Source organism: Nyctereutes procyonoides, unplaced genomic scaffold, assembly GCF_905146905.1.
Source record: "Nyctereutes procyonoides isolate TBG_1078 unplaced genomic scaffold, NYPRO_anot_genome, whole genome shotgun sequence".
In the NCBI taxonomy this organism is placed as follows: Eukaryota; Metazoa; Chordata; class Mammalia; order Carnivora; family Canidae; genus Nyctereutes; species Nyctereutes procyonoides.
In genome coordinates, this window is record NW_026575125.1 from 49449719 (window position 1) to 49471256 (window position 21538).

General features: G+C 40.0%; 1 protein-coding gene and 1 pseudogene across 1 annotated transcript in view; one reads left to right on the forward strand and one right to left on the reverse strand.

Annotated features, from left to right (window-relative positions):
* Positions 1-21538, forward strand: part of TEX11 (testis expressed 11) — a 360742-nt gene that overhangs the window by 212501 nt on the left and 126703 nt on the right. Inside the window, exon 17 of the mRNA XM_055338036.1 lies at positions 19171-19295. Coding sequence (XP_055194011.1) covers positions 19171-19295 — 125 coding nt within the window. The remainder of the gene's footprint in view (positions 1-19170; positions 19296-21538) is intronic.
* On the reverse strand, positions 17797-18599 carry LOC129517740 (microtubule-associated protein RP/EB family member 1-like; annotated as a pseudogene).

The window sequence follows — 21538 nt, forward strand, 5'->3', positions numbered from 1 at the left end:
GAAACATCGGGGTGCAGGTGCCCCGGCGTTTCATTGCATCTGAATCTTCGGGGTAAATCCCTAACAGTGCAATTGCTGGGTCATAGGGCAGGTCTATTTTTAATTCTTTGAGGAACCTCCACACAGTTTTCCAGAGTGGCTGCACCAGTTCACATTCCCACCAACAGTGTAAGAGGGTTCCCTTTTCTCCGCATCCTCTCCAACATTTGTTGTTTCCTGCCTTATTAATTTTCCCCATTCTCACTGGTGTGAGGTGGTATCTCATTGTGGTTTTGATTTGTATTTCCCTGATGGCAAGTGATGCAGAGCATTTTCTCATGTGCATGTTGGCCATGTCTATGTCTTCCTCTGTGAGATTTCTCTTCATGTCTTTTGCCCATTTCATGATTGGATTGTTTGTTTCTTTGGTGTTGAGTTTAAGAAGTTCTTTATAGATTTTGGAAACTAGCCCTTTATCTGATATGTTATTTGCAAATATCTTCTCCCATTCTGTAGGTTGTCTTTGAGTTTTGTTGACTGTATCCTTTGCTGTGCAAAAGCTTCTTATCTTGATGAAGTCCCAATAGTTCATTTTTGCTTTTGTTTCTTTTGTTTTCGTGGATGTATCTTGCAAGAAGTTACTGTGGCCAAGTTCAAAAAGGGTGTTGCCTGTGTTCTCCTCTAGGATTTTGATGGAGTCTTGTCTCACATTTAAATCTTTGATCCATTTTGAGTTTATCTTTGTGTATGGTGCAAGAGAGTGGTCTAGTTTCATTCTTCTGCATGTGAATGACCAATTTTCCCAGCACCATTTATTGAAGAGACTGTCTTTCTTCCAGTGGATCGTCTTTCCTCCTTTGTCGAATATTAGTTGACCATAAAGTTCAGGGTCCATTTCTGGATTCTCTATTCTGTTCCATTGGTCTATGTGTCTGTTTTTGTGCCAGTACCACACTGTCTTGATGACCACAGCTTTGTAGTACAACCTGAAATCTGGCATTGTGATGCCCCCAGCTATGGTTTTCTTTTTTAAAATTCCCCTGGCTATTCGGGGTCTTTTCTGATTCCACACAAATCTTAAAATGATTTGTTCTAAGTCTCTGAAAAAAGTCCATGGTATTTTGATAGGGATTGCATTGAACGTGTAAATTGCCCTGGGTAGCATTGACATTTTCACAATATTAATTCTGCCAATCCATGAGCATGGAATATTTTTCCATCTCTTTGTGTCTTCCTCAATTTCTTTCAGAAGTGTTCTATAGTTTTTAGGGTATAGATCCTTTACCTCTTTGGTTAGGTTTATTCCTAGGTATCTTATGCTTTTGGGTGCAATTGTAAATGGGATTGACTCCTTAATTTCTCTTTCTTCAGTCTCATTGTTAGTGTATAGGAATGCCATTGATTTCTGGGCATTGATTTTGTATCCTGCCACGCTACCAAATTGCTGTATGAGTTCTAGCAATCTTGGGGTGGAGGCTTTTGGGTTTTCTATGTAGAGTATCATGTCATCGGCGAAGAGGGAGAGTTTGACTTCTTCTTTGCCAATTTGAATGCCTTTAATGTCTTTTTGTTGTCTGATTGCTGAGGCTAGGACTTCCAATACTATGTTGAATAGCAGTGGTGAGAGTGGACATCCCTGTCTGGTTCCTGATCTTAGGGGAAAGGCTCCCAGTGCTTCCCCATTGAGAATGATATTTGCTGTGGGCTTTTCGTAGATGGCTTTTAAGATATCGAGGAAAGTTCCCTCTATCCCTACACTCTGAAGAGTTTTGATCAGGAATGGATGCTGTATTTTGTCAAATGCTTTCTCTGCATCTAATGAGAGGATCATATGGTTCTTGGTTTTTCTCTTGCTGATATGATGAATCACATTGATTGTTTTACGAGTGTTGAACCAGCCTTGCGTCCCGGGGATAAATCCTACTTGGTCATGGTGAATAATTTTCTTAATGTGTTGTTGGATCCTATTGGCTAGTATCTTGTTGAGAATTTTTGCATCCATGTTCATCAGGGATATTGGTCTGTAATTCTCCTTTTTGGTGGGGTCTTTGTCTGGTTTTGGAATTAAGGTGATGCTGGCCTCATAGAATGAATTTGGAAGTACTCCATCTCTTTCTATCTTTCCAAACAGCTTTAGTAGAATAGGTATGATTTCTTCTTTAAACGTTTGATAGAATTCCCCTGGGAAGCCATCTGGCCCTGGACTCTTGTGTCTTGGGAGGTTTTTGATGACTGCTTCAATTTCCTCCCTGGTTATTGGCCTGTTCAGGTTTTCTATTTCTTCCTGCTCCAGTTTTGGTAGTTTGTGGCTTTCCAGGAATGCGTCCATTTCTTCTAGATTGCCTAATTTATTGGCGTAGAGCTGTTCATAATATGTTTTTAAAATCGTTTGTATTTCCTTGGTGTTGGTAGTGATCTCTCCTTTCTCATTCATGATTTTATTAATTTGAGTCTTCTCTCTCTTCTTTTTAATAAGGTTGGCTAATGGTTTATCTATCTTATTAATTCTTTCAAAGAACCAACTCCTGGTTCTATTGATCTGTTCCACAGTTCTTCTGGTCTCAATTTCGTTGAGTTCTGCTCGAATTTTAATTAACTCTCTTCTTCTGCTGGGCGTCGGGTCGATTTGCTGCTTCTTCTCTAGCTCCTTTATGTGTAAGGTTAGCTTTTGTATTTGAGTTCTTTCCAGTTTTTGAATGGATGCTTGTATTGCGATGTATTTCCCCCTCAGGACTGCTTTTGCTGCATCCCAAAGATTTTGAACAGTTGTATCTTCATTGTCATTAGTTTCCATGAATCTTTTTAATTCTTCCTTAATTTCCTGGTTGACCCTTTTATCTTTTAGCAGGATGGTCCTTAACCTCCACGTGTTTGAGGTCCTTCCAAACTTCTTCTTGTGATTGAGTTCTAATTTCAAGGCGTTATGGTCTGAGAATATGCAGGGGACGATCCCAATCTTTTGGTATCGGTTCAGACCCGATTTGTGACCCAGTATGTGGTCTAGTCTGGAAAAAGTTCCATGTGCACTTGAGAAGAATGTGTATTCAGTTGAGTTTGGATGTAAAGTTCTGTAGATATCTGTGAAATCTATCTGGTCCAGTGTATCATTTAAAGCTCTCGTTTCTTTGGAGATGTTGTGTTTAGAAGACCTATCAAGGGTAGAGAGAGCTAGATTGAAGTCACCAAGTATAAGTGTATTATTATCTAAGTATTTCTTCACTTTGGTTAATAATTCGTTTAAGTATTTGGCAGCTCCCACATTCGGGGCATTTATATTGAGGATTGTTAAGTCCTCTTGTTGGATAGATCCTTCAAGTATGATATAGTGTCCCTCTTCGTCTCTCACTACAGTCTTCGGGGTAAATTTTAGTTTATCTGATATAAGGATGGCTACCCCTGCTTTCTTTTGAGGACCATTTGAATGGTAAATGGTTCTCCAACCTTTTATTTTCAGGTTGTAGGTGTCCTTCTGTCTAAAATGAGTCTCTTGTAGACAGCAAATAGATGGGTCCTGCTTTTTTATCCAGTCTGAAACCCTGCGCCTTTTGATGGGGTCATTAAGCCTGTTCACGTTCAGAGTTACTATTGACAGATATGAGTTTAGTGTCATCATGATATCTATTCAGTCCTTGTTTTTGTGGATTGTTCCACTGAACTTCTTCTTAAAGGGGAATTTTAAGAGTCCCCCTTAAAATTTCTTGCAGAGCTGGTTTGGAGGTCACATATTCTTTCAGTTCCTGCCTGTCTTGGAAGCTCTTTATCTCTCCTTCCATTTTGAATGAGAGCCTTGCTGGATAAAGGATTCTTGGTTGCATGTTCTTCTCATTTAGGACCCTGAATATATCCTGCCAGCCCTTTCTGGCCTGCCACGTCTCTGTGGAGAGGTCTGCTGTTACCCTAATATTCCTCCCCATGAAAGTCAGGGACTTCTTGTCTCTTGCTGCTTTAAGGATCTTCTCTTTATCTTTGGAATTTGCAAGCTTCACTATTAAATGTCGAGGTGTTGAACGGTTTTTATTGATTTTAGGGGGGATCTCTCTATTTCCTGGATCTGAATGCCTGTTTCCCTTCCCAGATTGGGAAAGTTTTCAGCTAGGATTTGTTCAAATACATATTCTGGCCCTCTGTCCCTTTCGGCGCCCTCGGGAACCCCAATTAAACGTAGGTTTTTCTTCCTTAGACTGTCGTTTATTTGCCTTAATCTGTCTTCATGGTCCTTTAATTGTTTGTCTCTTTTTTCCTCAGTTTCCCTCTTTGCCATTAACTTGTCTTCTATGTCACTCACTCGTTCTTCCACCTCGTTAACCCTCGTCGTTAGGACTTCTAGTTTGGATTGCATCTCATTCAGTTGATTTTTAATTTCTGCCTGATTGGATCTAAATTCTGCAGTCATGAAGTCTCGTGAGTCCTTAATGCTTTTTTCTAGAGCCACCAGTAGCTGTATAATAGTGCTTCTGAATTGGCTTTCTGACATTGAATTGTAATCCAGATTTTGTAGCTCTGTGGGAGAGAGGGCTGTTTCTGATTCTTTCTTTTGAGGTGAGGTTTTCCTTCTAGTCATTTTGCTCAGTGCGGAGTGGCCAAAAACAAGTTGTATTGGGAAAAGGAGAGAAAGAGAGACAAGGAAAGAAAGAGAAAAAGAAAAAAGAAAAAGAAAAGAAAAAGGAAAGAAGAGAAGAAAAAGGGAAAGAAAAAGAAAGAAAGGTGAAAAAAAAAGGGGGTGGGGGAAGCAATCAGAAATCAAAAAAGAAAAGAAAAAAAAAACACGGGGGAGTATTTCTGTAGACTTTAACTCCCTTGACTTCCCCTGGAACTGGTCCGTCCAGCTGGTCTTCTGGGGGAGGGGCCTGCTGCGCTGATTTTCAGGTGTTAGCACTTGGGGGAGCTGCTCTGCCCCTGCCTGCTGCAGGGCTCAGCGGGGGTTGTTTACCCTGTGAGGTCTCAGGAGGAACAGTTGCAGTTGCTATGGCAACTCTAGAAGCCTGGATTCAGCCTCCGCAGGAACTACGGGGCTCGGGGCTCTCGGCTTTCCATCTGCAGGGCCTGGAGGCTCCGGGGCGGGGCCGCTGATCTGCTCAGTTCCCGGCAGGAGCGTCCTCGCTGTCCTGGGCCCTCCCGGCCTCTGCCTGTCCCGGGGGGAGGCCGGATCCTGGGCTGTGTCCCAGCGCCCTGTGCTCCGGGGCCTGCGCTGTTGGATTCGCGCTCCCGCCCCGCAGCTCCCTCCCTGGAGCCGCTCCCGAGCCCCTCCGATCTGCTCCGGTGCGTGCTGCAGCCCTTAGGGAGCTCGGAGCACTCTCCTGCGCTCGCAGGTGTCTGTTAGTGTCCCAGGGAGCCCGAGGGCATCCCCGCCCTCCTGGGTCCTGCTCCAACTCCCTGCGAGCCCCTTTACCCCCCGTCCGGGAAGGTTGGTGCAGCTCCTGCTCCTCCGGGACGGGGCTTTCCTGTCCTGGGGACACTCGCCCCGGCCTCAGCCCGGCTCCTCCGGGGCCCCTCCCCCTCGGAGGCCTTTTGTTCCTTTATTTCTTTTTCCCCGTCTTCCTACCTTGATAGAAGCGCGGACTCTTCTCACTGTAGCATTCCAGCTGGTCTCTCTTTACATCTCAGGCCGAATTCGTAGATTTTCAGGATGGTTTGAAGGTTATCTAGGTAATTTGTTGGGGACAGGTGATTTGGGGACCCTACTCTTCCGCCATCTTGCCCCTCCTCTCTTATTGTGGTTTTAACTATATTTCTGTAATGTCTAACATTTGAAATCCATATATCTTCTTTGGCAGAGTGTTGTTTTTTTAAAAAATATATTTTATTTATTTATTCATGAGAGACAGACAGAGAGAGAGAGAGAGGCAGGCAGAGACACAGGCAGAGGGAGAAGCAGGCTCCATGCAGGGAGCCTGACCTGGGACTCAATCCCAGGTCTTCAGGATCCCATCCCAGGCCGAAGGTACTGCTAAACTGCTGAGCCACTGGGGCTGCCCTGGCAGAGTGTTTATATAAATCTTTTGCCCAGTTTTCTATAGGGAACTTAGTTTTCTTTTTAAAAATGTTATCTCTAATATGTTTTATTCATCTTGTATCATAGTGGCTAGAACATAGGGAAGAAAAATATTTTAGTTACTAAGATATAGGGAACTTTGTTTTCTTATTGAATTTTGAAAGTTCTTTATACATTTTATTTTATTTTTATTTGTTTTTTTGTATATTTTTTATTGGAGTTCGATTTGCCAACATATAGCATCAACACCCAATGCTCATCACGTCAAGTGCTCCCCTCAGTGCCCATCATCCAGTCACCACAATGCCCTGCCCACCTCCCTTCCACCACCCCTTGTTCATTTCCCAGAGTTAGGAGACTCTCATGTTCTGTCACCCTCTCTGATATTTCCCACTGATTTTCTCTTCTTTCCGCTTTATTCCCTTTCACTATTTTTTATATTCCCCCAATGAATGAGACCATATAATGTTCGTCTTTCTCCAATTGACTTACTTCACTCAGCATAATACCCTCCAGCTCCATCCACATTGAAGCAAATGGTATTTGTTGTTTCTAATGGCTGAGTAATATTCCACTGTATATATAGACCGCATCTTCTTTATCCATTCATCTTTCAAAGGACACTGAGGCTCCTTCCACAGTTTAGCTATTGTGGACATTGCTGCTATAAACATTGGGGTGCAGGTGTCCCAGCATTTCATTGCATCTGTATCTTTGGGGTAAATCCCCAACAGTGCAATTGCTGGGTCATAGGGCAGATCTATTTTTAACTCTTTGAGGAACCTCCACACAGTTTTCCAGAGTGGCTGCACCAGTTCATATTCCCACCAACAGTGCAAGAGGCTTCCCGTTTCTCCACATCCTCTCCAACATTTTTTGTTTCCTGTCTTGTTAATTTTCCCCATTCTCACTGGTGTGAGGTGGTATCTCATTGTGGTTTTGATTTGTATTTCCCTGATGGCCAGTGATACGGAGCATTTTCTCATGTGCTTGTTGCCATGTCTATGTCTTCCTCTGTGAGATTTCTGTTCATGTCTTTTGCCCATTTCATGATTGGATTGTTTCTTTGCTATTGAGTTTCATAAGTTCTTTATAGATCTTGGAAACTAGCCCTTTATCTGATATGTCATTTGCAAATATCTTCTCCCATTCTGTAGGTTGTCTTTTAGTTTTGTTGACTGTATCCTTTGCTGTGCAAAAGCTTCTTATCTTGATGAAGTCCCAGTACTTCATTTTTGCTTTTGTCTCCCTTGCCTTTATAGATGTATCTTGCAAGACGTTGCTGTGGCCAAGTTCAAAAAGGGTGTTGCCTGTGTTCTGCTCTTGGATTTTAATAGATTCTTGTCTCACATTGAGATCTTTCCTCCATTTTGAGTTTATCTTTGTGTCTGGTGTAAGAGAATGGTCTAGTTTCATTCTTCTGCACGTGGCTGTCCAATTTTTCCAGCACCTTTTATTGAAGAGACTGTCTTTTTTCCAGTGGATAGTCTTTCCTGCTTTGTCGAAAATTAGTTGACCATAGAGTTGAGGGCCCATTTCTGGGTTCTCTGTTCTGTTCCATTGATCTATGTGTCTCTTTTTTGTGCCAATACCATGCTGTCTTGATGATTACAGCTTTGTAGTACAGCTTGAAATCCAGCATTGTGATGCCCCCGGCTCTGGTTTTCTTTTTCAATATTCCCCTGGCCATTTGGGGTCTTTTCTGATTCCACAGAAATCTTAAGATGATTTGTTACAACTCTGTGAAGAAAGTCCATAGTGTTTTGATAAGGATTGCATTAAATGTGTAAATTGCCCTGGGTAGCATTGATATTTTCACAATATTAATTCTTTTAATCCATGAGCATGGAATATTTTAACATCTCTCTGTGTCTTCCTCAATTTCTTTCAGAAGTGTTCCGTAGTTTAGGAACACTTAGGTTAGGCTTATTCCTAGGTATCTTATGCTTTTGGGTGCAATTGTCAATGGGATTAACTCCTTAAGTTCTCTTTCTTCAGTCATTGTTAGTGTATAGAAATGCCACTGATTTCTGGGCATTGATTTTGTATCCTGCCACGCTACCAAATTGCTGTATGAGTTCTAGCAATCTTGGGGTGGAGTCTTTTGGGTTTTCTTTGTACAGTATCATGTCATCTGCAAAGAGGGAGAGTTTGACTACTTCTTTGCCAATTTGATGCCTTTTATTTCTTTTTGTTGTCTGATTGCTGAAGCTAGGACTTTTAGTACTATGTTGAATAGCAGTGGTGAGAGTGGACTTCCCTGTCTTGTTCCTGATCTTAGGGGAAAGGCTCCCAGTGTTTCCCCTTTGAGAATGATATTTGCTGTGGGATTTTCATAGATGGTTTTTAAGGTGCTGAGGAATGTTCCCTCTATCCCTCCACTCTGAAGAGTTTTGATCAGCAATGGATGCTGTATTTTGTCAAATGCTTTCTCTGCATCTAATGAGAGAATCATATGGTTCTTGTTTTTTCTCTTGTTGATATGATCTATCATGTTGATTGCTTTATGAGTGTTGAAACAGCCTTGCATCTCAGGGAAAAATCCTACTTTGTCATGGTGATTAATCTTCTTAATGTACTGTTGGATCCTATTGGCTAGTATCTTGTTGAGAATTGTTGCATCTGTGTTCATCAGGGATATTGGCCTATAATTCTCCTTTTTGGTGGGGTCTTTGTCTGGTTTTGGCATTAAGGTGATGCTGGCCTCATAGAAAAGAGTCTGGACGCTGGGACACTTGCACCCCGATGTTTATAGCAGCGATGTCCACAATAGCTAAACTGTGGAAGAAGCCTCGGTGTCCATCGAAAGATGAATGGATTAAGAAGATGTGGTTTATGTATACAATGGAATATTACTCAGCCATTAGAAACAACAAATACCCACCATTTGCTTCAACGTGGATGGAACTGGAGGGTATTATGCTGAGTGAAGTAAGTCAATCTGAGAAGCACAAACATTATATGGTCTCATTCATTTGGGGAATATAAAAAATAGTGACAGGGAATAAAGGGGAAAGGAGAAAAATGAGTGGGAAACATCAGAAAGGGAGATAGAACATGAGAGACTCCTAACTCTGGGAAATGAACTAGGGGTGAGGGTAGGGGAGGTGGGCGGGGGGTGGGGGTGACTGGGTGATGGGCACTGAGGGGAGCACTTGATGGGATGAGCACTGGGTGTTATTCTATATGTTGGCAAATTGAACACCAGTAAAAAATAAATTTAAAAAAAGAAAAGAGTTTGGAAGTATTTCATTCCTTTCTATCCTTTGGAACAGCATTAGTAGAACAGGTATTGTTTCTTCTTTAAATGTTTAATATAATTCCCCTGGGAAGCCATCTGGACCTAGACTTTTGTGTCTTGGGAGGTTTTGATGACTGCTTCAATTTCGTCCCTGGTTATTGGCCTGTTCAGGTTTTCTATTTCTTCCTGTACCAGTGTTGGTAGTTTGGGGTTTTCCAGAAATGCATCCATTTCTTCTAGATTGCCTAATTTATTGGCGCATAGCTGCTCATAATATGTTTTTAAAATCGCTTGTATTTCCTTGGTATCGGTTGTGATCTCTCCTCTTTCATTCATGATTTTATTAATTGGAGTCTTTTCTCTTTTGTTTTTAATAAGGCTGGCCAATGGTTTATCTGTATTTTTTAAGACTTATTTATTTATTCAGAGAGAGAGAGAGAGAGAGGCAGAGACACAGGCAGAGGAAGAAGCAGACTCCATGCAGGGAGCCTGATGTGGGACTCGATCCCAGGTCTCCAGGATCACACCTCGGGCTGCAGGCAGTGCTAAACCGCTGTGCCACCAGGGCTGCCCCTGATTTATCTATCTTATTAATTCTTTCAAAGAACCAACTCCCAGATTTGATCTGTTCTACAGTTCTTCTGGTCTCTATTTCATTGAGTTCTGCTCGAATCTTTATTAACTCTCTTCTGCTTGGTGTAGGCTTTATTTGCTGTTCTTTCTCCAGTTCCTTTAGGTGTGCAAGGTTAGCTTGTGTATTTGAGGTTTTTCCAATTTTTTGACGGATGCTTATATTGTGATGTATTTCCCTCTTAGGACTGCTTTTGCTGTATCCCAAAGATTTTGAGTGATTGTATCTTCATTCTCATTAGTTTCCACGAATCTTTTTAATTCTTCTCTAATTTACTGGTTGACCCTTGATCTTTTAGCAGGATGCTTTTTAACCTCCACATGTTTAAGTTTCTTCCAAAATTCTTCTTGTGATTGAGTTCAAGTTTCAAAGCATTATGGTCTGATAATATGCAGGGGAGTACCCCAGTCTTTTGGTATCGGTTGAGACCTGATTTGTGACCCAGTATGTGGTCTATTCTGGAGAAAGTTCCATGTGCACTTGAGAAGAATTTGTATTCGGTTGCGTTTGGATGTAAAGTTCTATAAATATCTGTGAAATCCATCTGGGCCAGTGTATCATTTAAAGCTCTTGTTTCTTTGGATATGTTGTCCTTAGAATATCAGTCATTTGCAGAAAGTGCCGTGTTGAAGTCTCCCAGTGTTAGTGTATTATTATCTAAGTATGTCTTTGCTTTGGTTATTAATTGGTTGATATACTTGGCAGCTCCCACATTAAGGTCATAAATATTCATGATTGTTAGTTCCTCTTGTTAGATAGATCCTTTAAGTATAATATAGTGTCCTTCTTAATCTCTTACTACAGTCTTTGGATAAACTTTAATTTATCTGATATGAGGATTGCTACCCCTGCTTTCTTTTGAGGACCATTTGAATGGTAAATGGTTCTCCAACCTTTCATTTTCAGGCTGTAGGTATGCTTAGGTCTAAAATGCATCTCTTGTATTCAGCATAAGATGGGACCTGCTTTTTTATCCAGTCTGAAAACCTACGTCTTTTGATAGGATCATTAAGACCATTCACATTCAAAATTAGTATTAAAAGATATGAATTTAGTGTCATCGTAATACCTATTCAGTCCCTGTTTTTGTGGATTGTTCCCTTGGACTTCCTCTTTCTATTACAGAATCCCCCTTAGTATTTCTTGCAGAGCCGGCTTGGTGGTCACATATTCTTTCAGTTTCTGCCTATCTTGGAAGCTATTTATCTCTCCTTCTATTCTGAATGAGAGCCTTGCTGGGTAAAGTATTGATTTTAGGGGGGGACCTCTGTATCTCCTGGATCTGAATGCCTGTTTCCTTCCAGGCATTGTTAGGGAAGTTCTCAGCTGTGATTTGTTCAAATATGCTTTCTGGTCCTCTGTCCCTCTTGGCGCCCTCTGGAACCCCAATTAAACATAGATTTTTCCTTCTGAGGCTGTCATTTATTTCCTTTAACCTTTCCTCATGGTCTTTTAATTTTTTCTATTTTTTCCTCAGCTTCCTTCCTTGCCATCAACTTGTGTTCTATGTCACTCTTTTTTTTTTTCCCCACTCTTTCTTCTACCTCATTAACCCTCGTTGTTAGGACCTCCAGTTTGGATTGCATCTCATTTAATTGATTTTTAATTTTGGCCTGATTAGATCTATATTTTGCAGTCATGAAGTCTCTTGAATCCTTTATGCTTTTTTCCAGAGCCATCAGTATCTTTATTTTATTTTTTAAAGATTTTTATTTATTTATTTATTCATGAGACACACACACACACACACAGAGAGAGAGAGAGAGAGAGAGAGAGAGAGAGAGGCAGAGACACAGGCAGAGGGAGAAGCAGGCTCCATGCAGGAGCCTGACTTGAGACTCGATCCTGGGTCTCCGGGATCATGCCCTGGGCTGCAGGCGGCACTAAACTGCTGTGCCACCGGGGCTGCCCCATCAGTATCTTTATAATTTTGCTTCTGAATTGTCTTTCTGACATCAAATTGTAATCCAAATTCTGTAACTCTGTGGGAGAGAGTACTGTTCCTGATTCTTTCTTTTGTGGTGAATTCTTGTCATTTTGCTCAGTGCAGGGTGGCTAAATACGAGTTGTACTTGTTAGAAGCACAAACCCTTCTCTCTATAGCGTTCCAGCTGTTCTCTCTTTAAATCTCAGATTGAATTCGTAGGTTTTCAGGATGATTTGAAAGTTACCTAGGTAAGTTGGTGGGGACAGGTGACTTGGGGACCCTACTCCTCTGCTATCTTGTCCCACCCTGCTCTTTAAATATTTTAGATACAAATTATCAGATGTATGTTTTATAATTTTTTCTTTTATTTTCTTATCAATGTCTTTCATGAGAAGTTTGATGGCTTTATCTTTTTTCCTCTTTTATGGAATAGCTACGAAACCTTTACCTAATCTAAGGTAACAAAGATTTTTTTCCTGTGTTCTCTTCAAGAAATTTTATAAGTTTAAGTGTATGGTTAGTTCTGTGATCAATTTTATATATTAATTTTTGTACTTAAGGTATGAACCAAAGTTCATTCTTTTTGCACATGGCTATCTAATCATTCCAGCATCATTTTTTCAGCATTATTTATTTAAAAACTATCCTTTTTCAACTGAATTACCTTGCACATTTATTGAAATTAGTTGTCATATATGCATGTGGGTCTCCTTCTGGATTTTGCATTCTCTTCCATTGTTCTGTTCATCTCTTCCTTTTACCACTTCCACACTGTCTTAATTAGTTTAGCTGTATAATGAATTTGAAATCATGTAGTCAAAGGTCATAATTTTGCATGACTTGAATCCTTTTAAAAACGTTAAGTCTTGTTCTATCGCCCAGAATATTGTCTTTATTTGCAAATGTTCTATGTGCACTTGCGAAAAATGTATATTTTACTATTGTTTGAGTGTTCTATAAGCATTATTCAGGTCAAGCTGATTAATAGTGTAAAGTGTGCTACATCCTTGCTGATTTACTACTTTTTCTATCAGTTATTAAGAAAATATACTGAAATCTTTGAGTATAATTTTGGATCTCTTAATTTTTCCTTATAGTTCTTTAAAATTTTACTCCTTCAGTTTTGAAATTGTATCATTAGGTGTATAAACATTTAGGATTGTTATGTTCTTGTAATGAATTAATTCCTTTATCATCATGAATTAACCTTCTGTCATGTAATATTCTTTGCTCTGAAATCCATTTTGTCTGATATTAATATAGCCACTCCAACTTTCTTTTTTAATAGCTTTATAATTCCCCCACCAGAATATTCACTTATCTAAAGTATAAAATTCTATAGCTTTTACTGTATCAGAGAATTAGACAACTATCCTCACAATCTAATTTCAGCACATTTTCAGCACTCCACAAAAGAATTTTCATACTCTTTAGCCATCATTCCCTCATTCTTCCCACACCTGTAGCCCTCGGCACACAGAACCTTATTTCAAGGGCAATCTGTTAATGACAAGAGAGAAATTTAATTGTGCAATCCTGTGAACGAGCAGTTCCATTCACAGAATGTATTGTAAAGAATAAGCATATGAGGGATGCCTGGGTGGCTCAGTCAGTTAAGCCTCTGACTTTTGATTTCAGTTCAGGTCATGTTCTTGGGTTCATGGGATTGAGCCCTGTGTTGGGCTTGAGCTCTGCACTTGTTATAGAGTCTGTTTGAGGATTCTTTCCCTCCCTCTGTCCCTTTCCTCTCATCCCCTCTTTCCCTCTCCTCCCCCCCTCAAAAAAAAAGAAGCTTAGGATGCACAAAGATATACACAGGGATGTTCCTGAAGCACTATTACAGCAAAATACATAATTTATATCCTCAGTAGGAAACTATATTAATAAAATACTAGTATCCCAGCTTTCTTTTGATTACCTTTAACATAGTATATATTATTCCATGCATTTTCTTTTAACAATTTTGTCTTTATATTTAAATTGTGTTTCTTGTAGGTAGTCAATAGTTGAATGTTGCTTTCTTTACTTCAGTGTGACTATCTGTCTTTCACTTGGGTTGTATAGACCATTTATATTTAACACGATTATTGATATGGTAAGGTTTAAATATAGCATCTTGTCATTTGTCTTCTGTTTGTCCCACCTGTTCTTTGTTATCATTTTTCTTTTTTTCTACTTTCTTTTGGATTTAGTATTTTTTATGATTACATTTATGTCATCTTTTAGCTTATTACCCATCTTTTGTTTTATTTTAATTATTAAGTTGTATAGTACATATATTTAACTTATTGTAGTCTACCTTTACGATATGTAATAGAAAGTAATATCACCATTCATTTTTAAATTTTATTGTTTTATATTCCATTTTATGAATGTACCAAAATGTATTTAACCCATCCATTATTTAATGGAATTTAGGTTGGCTCTATATTTTTATTCTACCTTTTTTTTCTTGAAATACAGAATTTTATTTAGAAACTGTTTAAAGTAGAAAAAAACGCTGTCAAGAAAAACCAGGTGGAAAATGGGTTCCCAATAAAATGGAATTTTAGGGCAACAAAAGTCTTAAAGGCCACAAAAGAGAAATAGCACCACTGTTATTTTGAACAATGGCTAGTTACTTGGCATTTTTCGGCATTGTTAATCCCTGAATCTGGGTTTTCCTCTGAATTCCACACAGCATGCACTACACAACAATTTTATCATAAAATATCTGCTTTCTACACACATTTTAGGACAAGCTACCACCAGAAAGAAATCAATACAAATACATCAGGGGCTGAACAATCTCACTAGTGGGTGATACACATTTTGCAGAATTCTGCCAAACAAAGGAACTGAATAGGCTAGGGGCAAAGCAATGAAGAAGAGTTAAGGAATGAAATATTTTAAATATAAATAATTAATTAAGACATGGTACTGTATCTTCTGCAAAAGAAATTTAACATTTAGTATCACGCTAATGAATTTTGTCTCCAAAGAGATTAGTGCACTGGCAAAGTATTCCGATAACAGTGGAGGGTGGTGGACAGCAGGTACGGAGAACACCCAGCCGTGCAGATCCTAATGTAGCGATGGCCTTCACTGGTCACTCCCTTTGCCAGAGGTCCAGAAAGAACTTGTAGTGTAACCACCTGCCTGCTGAACTTACACTCTAAGCAGCAAACTTTAAGGAGCCAAAGAGCAGTCCCCAGTGGGCAAGGGGAGCAGACAAGAGAAACATGTTCAATGTAAACTTAAAAGACAGTAAAATGGGACATGACTCCCATTGAAATCCCAGAGATGTGGGCAATTCCCCAAAAGTAGTTGTTAGATTTAAAAACTGGACACACCTCATTCCCCAAAAAACACAATATATAGAAACTTCAGGGATAACTGGAAAAATCATCAGAGAAATGTTCAATGAAATTCAGGCTCTTCAACTCAAACATCTCAGGGCTAAAACACATCATCCAGGCAGCAATGCCTCTTGCTTCTTAGAGCAGGAATACAATTGGTCAAGGGCACCAAATGGCTTTACAGAGCAACTTTTTAAACTTCCCTTTTGGAGCCAAGGTCTAGGTCTTTGAGGATTCAAGCAGCCCTGCAAGGCCTGTGAACAGCAGATTCCAAAGATCCAGAGGTCTGGTCCTTCCTTCCCAGACACCATGTCAAATACGTAAAATCTCCTGTCATGGTACATTTTATATTTTGAAATATGGAAACATGTTTTAAATACTCTTAAGACTCGTACAGCAATTTGGCAGTGTGGCAGGATACAAAATCAATGCCCAGAAATCAGTGGCATTTCTATACACTAACAATGAGACTGAAGAAAGAGAAATTAAGGAGTCAATCCCATTTACAATTGCACCCAAAAGCATAAGATACCTAGGAATAACCTAACCAAAGACGTAAAGGATCTATACCCTAAAAACTACAGAACACTTCTGAAAGAAATTGAGGATGACACAAAGAGATGGAAAAATATTCCATGCTCATGGATTGGAAGAATTAATATTGTGAAAATGTCAATGTTACCCAGGGCAATTTACACGTTTAATGCAATCTCTATCAAAATACCATGGACTTTCTTCAGAGAGTTGAAACAAATTATTTTAAGATTTGTGTGGAATCAGAAAAGACCCCGAATAGCCAGGGGAATATTAAAAAAGAAAACAATATCTGGGGGCATCACAATGCCAGATTTCAGGTTGTACTACAAAGCTGTGGTCATCAAGACAGTGTGGTACTGGCACAAAAACAGACACATAGATCGTGGAACAGAATAGAGAATCCAGAAGTGGGCCCTCAACTTTATGGTCAACTAATATTCGACAAAGCAGGAATGACTATCCACTGGAAAAAGGACAGTCTCTTCAAAAAATGGTTCTGGGAAAATTGGACATCCACATGCAGAAGAATGAAACTAAACCTCTCTCTTACACCATACACAAAGATAAACTCAAAATGGATGAAAGATCTAAATATGAGACAAGATTCCATCAAAATCCTAGAGGAGAACACAGGCAACACCGTTTTTGAACTCGGCCACAGTAACTTCTTGCAAGATACATCCACGAAGGCAAAAGAAACAAAAGCAAAAATGAACTATTGGGACTTCATCAAGATAAGAAGCTTTTGCACAGCAAAAGAAACAGTCAACAAAACTAAAAGACAACCTACAGAATGGGAGAATATATTTGCAAATGACCTTTCAGATAAAGGGCTAGTTTCCAAAATCTATAAAGAACTTATGAAACTCAACAGCAAAGAAACAAACAATCTAATCATGAAATAGGCAAAAGACATGAACAGAGATCTCACAGAGGAAGACATAGACATGGCAACAAGAACATGAGAAAATGCTCCGCATCGCTGGCCATCAGGGAAATACAAATCAAAACCACAATGAGATACCACCTCACACCAGTGAGAATGTTGAACATTAACAAGACAGGAAACAACAAATGTTGGAGAGGATGTGGAGAAAGGGGAACCCTCCTGCACTGTTGATGGGAATGTGAACTGGTGCAGCCACTCTGGAAAACTGTGTGGAGGTTCCTCAAACAGTTAAAAATAGACCTGCCCTACAACCCAGCCATTGCACTGCTGGGGATTTACCCCAAAGATACAGATGCAGTGAAACGCCGGGACACCAGCACCCCGATGTTTCTAGCAGCCATGTCCACAATAGCCACACTGTGGAAGTAGCCTCGGTGTCCATTGAAAGATGAATGGATAAAGAAGATGTGGTTTATGTATACAATGGAATATTACTCAGCCATTAGAAACAACAAATACCCACCATTTGCTTCGGCGTGGATAGAACTGGAGGGTATTATGCTGAGTGAAATATGTCAATCGGAGAAGGACAAACATTATATGGTCTCATTCATTTGCGGAATATAAAAAATAGTGAAAGGGAATAAAGGGGAAAGGAAAAAAAGTGAGTGGGAAATATCAGAGAGGGAGACAGAACATGAGAAACTCCTAACTCTGGGAAAAGAACTAGGGGTGGTAGAAAGGGAGGTGACAGGCACTGAGGGGGGGCACTTGATGGGATGAGCACTGGGTGTTATTCTATACGTTGGCAAATTGAACACGAATAAAAAATAAATTTAAAAAATGAATATTCTTAAGACATTTATTTATTAAAACGTTCTCTGCCAAGATTTCACATTAGCTTGAAATTCAAGTCAGTCTTTACATTTCTCTACTGAGGACTCCATCTCAGTGTATGACATAAAAGCACCTTCTCCAGCAGTGAGTGTTACCAGTGTCCACACAGTGAGCAACACGGTCAGCCTCTCTGTTCCTCCGGTGACCCAACTAGATGTTAATACTGCTCTGCTATAGAGTAGAAGCTCCTAACTCAAACTCATTGGAAAAGGATGGAAACTTCTGCAAAGTGCACTTTAAGAAGAGGTAGTTTGCTCATGAAAAGAAACTAGTGAATCCTCTAAGAATAATAAAAGGGGTCATTTTACAGTTAAGCACATGATTTGGAGTGAAGAATTCGGATGTTGCTCTGCTGGTCCAGGCTGTTAATACTCTTCTTGTTCCTCCTGTGAGCCCCCTTCATCAGGTATCACGAAGCCTTCATCTGTGGCATAGAGAATGTCCACAATCCTCTGCAATACGGAGTTGTTTTCCCCTTTGTTCTCCTGGCAAATCAATTCAATGTTTCTTAGCTTTCCAAAGTAGAAATCTCTCTCTTTTTCCAAGTCTTTGACGGTAAGTTTCAATACATTGGCTGCATCAATTCAGCTGCTTTGTCATCCCCGTTGCCCACACCAGGATTCTTTCGCACCACACCTGGGCCAGCCTTAGGGGTTGCAGTAGTTCCCTGTGTTGCAATGGACCTCTGTGGAGCTGCACTGCTAGAGCTGAGAGGTTTCTTCAGTTTGTTCAGAGCTGGAGCAACAAGGGAGGGAGCCACTGCAGTTTCTTGACCTTGTCTGGCAGCTACAGGGTCATAGTCTTTTCCATCATAGTTTGCATCAAAAAACTTCTTGAACCACTGAACAAATTAAAAATTGTCCTGAAACTTTCCTTTTACTCATTTGTCCACAGGAATTATTTTGTCAACACCCATTTTCTTAAAACCTGCTTGTCGTATTTTGAAGTTCTGGATGTATTCATGCTCTAGTTTAGCCTGGAATTTCACTTTCTTCAAGGCAATGGAGCCAGGGAACAGCATGTCCATAAAATGACAATAGGCAGCCCCTGAGCACAACTGTTCAATCTTTGTCAGATTCAGCTGCAGAGACTCATTGATCCAGGCCAGCATGTCATGTCGACTTAGGTTATCTCTGGTGATGGATGTTGAGTATACGTTCACTGCCATCATTGGCTCTTGGTGGGACTGTGTCCTCTGCCTGTGCCTGGCTTTGGTTCTGTCTTCATCTCATTCAAACCACCCAAACTTTTTATTCTATCTTCAAAAAAACTTGCTGAACCAGAACACCTGGGTGGCTCAGCGGTTGAGTGTCTGCCTTTGGCTCAGGGTGTGATCCCGGGGTCTGAGATCAAGTCCCATGTGGGGCCCCTTGAGGAGAGCCTACTTCTCCCTCTGCCTAGGTCTCTGCCTCTCTCTCTCTCTCTCTGTGTCTCTTATGAATAAATAAATAAAATATTTTAAAAAATGCTAACCATATTTGTATGTTTTTGTTCACTTTTGCAAGTATATCCATGGGATAAATTCACAGGGGTGAATTGCTCAGTTGGGTATTTTTCTGACATTCAAGTCCTCCTTGACATTTTAGCAATTTAGATGACTTTATGAAAATTAACTAATATTTTAAAGGTATTAGTGCTCTTACTATTAGTTCCAAAGTCACTGTATTATAATTAACCATATATAGCTATTATCTTTGATAAGAATATCTCATTTTTTATATTATTTCCTTCCTTTTCAGCTTTGCAGGCAATTACTACTTTGGAGAAATTATTAATACCTGAAGATCCAAAAGAGAATGAGCTACTTACAGATAGAGATTCACCTGTAATGCTCCTCAGTATAGCTGCCCATTTTGCTCTAGAGGTAATTCTTATGTATTTATCTACAAGATTTTCACCTCTTTTCCATTTTGAGAGACAATTAATGGAACTCTTTTAGAGGAATTTTCTACAAAGAAAAGAAATTAGTTGGTAGTTGGTGTGAGAAGTAGGATGAGAAGTTTGTTTGTTTGAGATGGAATGAATGAGAATGCTTATATGCTGATGGAAATGACCCAGTAAGAGAACAAAAAATTGACAGTGTGTAAGAAAAAAGAGAATTGTTAGAGCAATGTCCTTAAACAGGCGAGAGGTGATGGGCACAAGTGTATAAATTCAGGGATTGGCTTTGCAAAAGAAAATGGTTAGTTCATCCATGAAAGCAGTTGAGGAGTTAGAGTATGTGGTATGATTCCTGGTGTACGAATAAATGTGGTAATGGGAATCTGGAAGCTTTTTTCCTCACTGCTTCAGGTTTTTCAACAAAGTAGGAAACAAAGTCATTGCCTGAGAGTGAGAATGGGAGAGGAGGTGTTAGGGAGTTTGAGAAGATAAGATAAGGTGTAAACTAATCATGCAGGAAGGCAAGAAAGCAAATGACATGGTAGTGTGGGGTGCTTGCTTGCCCAATAAGTATGAAGGCCTATTTGATGAAGTTTTAAAATAAAGAAATAGTTGTACAGTTTTTATCCAGCCACTTTCAGCTCCATGGATATAGGCACAAAAGTCAGTAGAAAGTTGAATTTAACCAGGTTTAAGGTTTTGCTGGATGAATACAATGGAGCAAAAGAGGAGTAGCAAAATCAAGAAACAACACAGAGGAAGACATAGACATGGCCAACATGCACATGAAAAAATGCTCTGCATCACTTGCCATCAGGGAAATACAAATCAAAACCACAATGAGATACCACCTCACACCAGTGAGAATGGGGAAAATTAACAAGGCAGGAAACCACAAATGTTGGAGAGGATGCGGAGAAACGGGAACACTCTTACCCTGTTGGTGGGAATGTGAACTGGTGCAGCCACTCTGGAAAACTGTGTGGAGGTTCCTCAAAGAGTTAAAAATATACCTGCCCTCCGACCCAGCAACTGCACTGCTTGGGATTTACCCCAAAGATACAGATGCAGTGAAACGCCGGGACACCTGCACCCCGATGTTTCTAGCAGCAGTGTCCACAATAGCCAAACTGTGGAAGGAGCCTCGGTGTCCATCGAAAGATGAATGGATAAAGAAGATGTGGTTTATGTATACAATGGAATATTACTCAGCCGTTAGAAACGACAAATACCCACCATTTGCTTCAACGTGGATGGATCTGGAGGGTATTATGCTGAGTGAAGTAAGTCAATCGGAGAAAGACAAACAGTGTATGTTCTCATTCATTTGGGGAATATAAATAATAGTGAAAGGGAATATAAGGGAAGGGAGAAGAAATGTGTGGGAAATATCAGAAAGGGACACAGAACATAAAGACTCCTAACTCTGGGAAACGAACTAGGGGTGGTGGAGGGGGAGGAGGGCGGGGGGTGGGGTGCCTGGGTGATGGGCACTAAGGGGGGCACTTGAGGGGATGAGCACTGGGTGTTATTCTGTATGTTGGTAAATTGAACACCAATAAAAATTAATTTATTAAAAAAAACATAAAAAAAGAAACAAGGAAGTAGTTATAATTAATCCCCATGGAATTTAAACTAAACATGGAGGAGGACATCAAGGGGATGAAGGACAGTGAAAAATTTGTAGCATGAATGGATTGGAGGTCTAAGTGCAGTTGAAGGATTGCTGGAGTAATAGAAAGGAGTGAATTAGAAAGGTAGGAAATAGTAGTCAATAGAATACATGAGACAGAGCAGGGTGCAGGACTAGAATGAGGAAGTGAGACAAGGAAGCACTCACTTTCTGAGTCATGCAAGTGTAAAGTTGGTTCTTGCAGGAGTAGTTTTCAAGAAAATAACTTTGCAGTAGATAAGTCATCAAGAAATGAGAAGAAATAGCCTAAGAGCTGGTGGATCAGCACAATGAGGAATGGTGGGTGATACAGTCTGATGACAGGAAGTTCGAAGCTAGGGATTTAGGGAGGAAAAGGAAGAATAATTTTAAAACATCAATGAAGAACAAAAATGACACCTACTTCATCTCCAGGCCTAGGAGTAGAAGGGAGACAAAAGAAAAATTGCCACTACATGAGGGGGTTCTTTGGAAGCAATCCTTGATGGGATCTAGATTTCTATTACAGAAAGAATGTGGAGGGAACTTTCAGGGAAGAGGTTGCTCATAGAGAA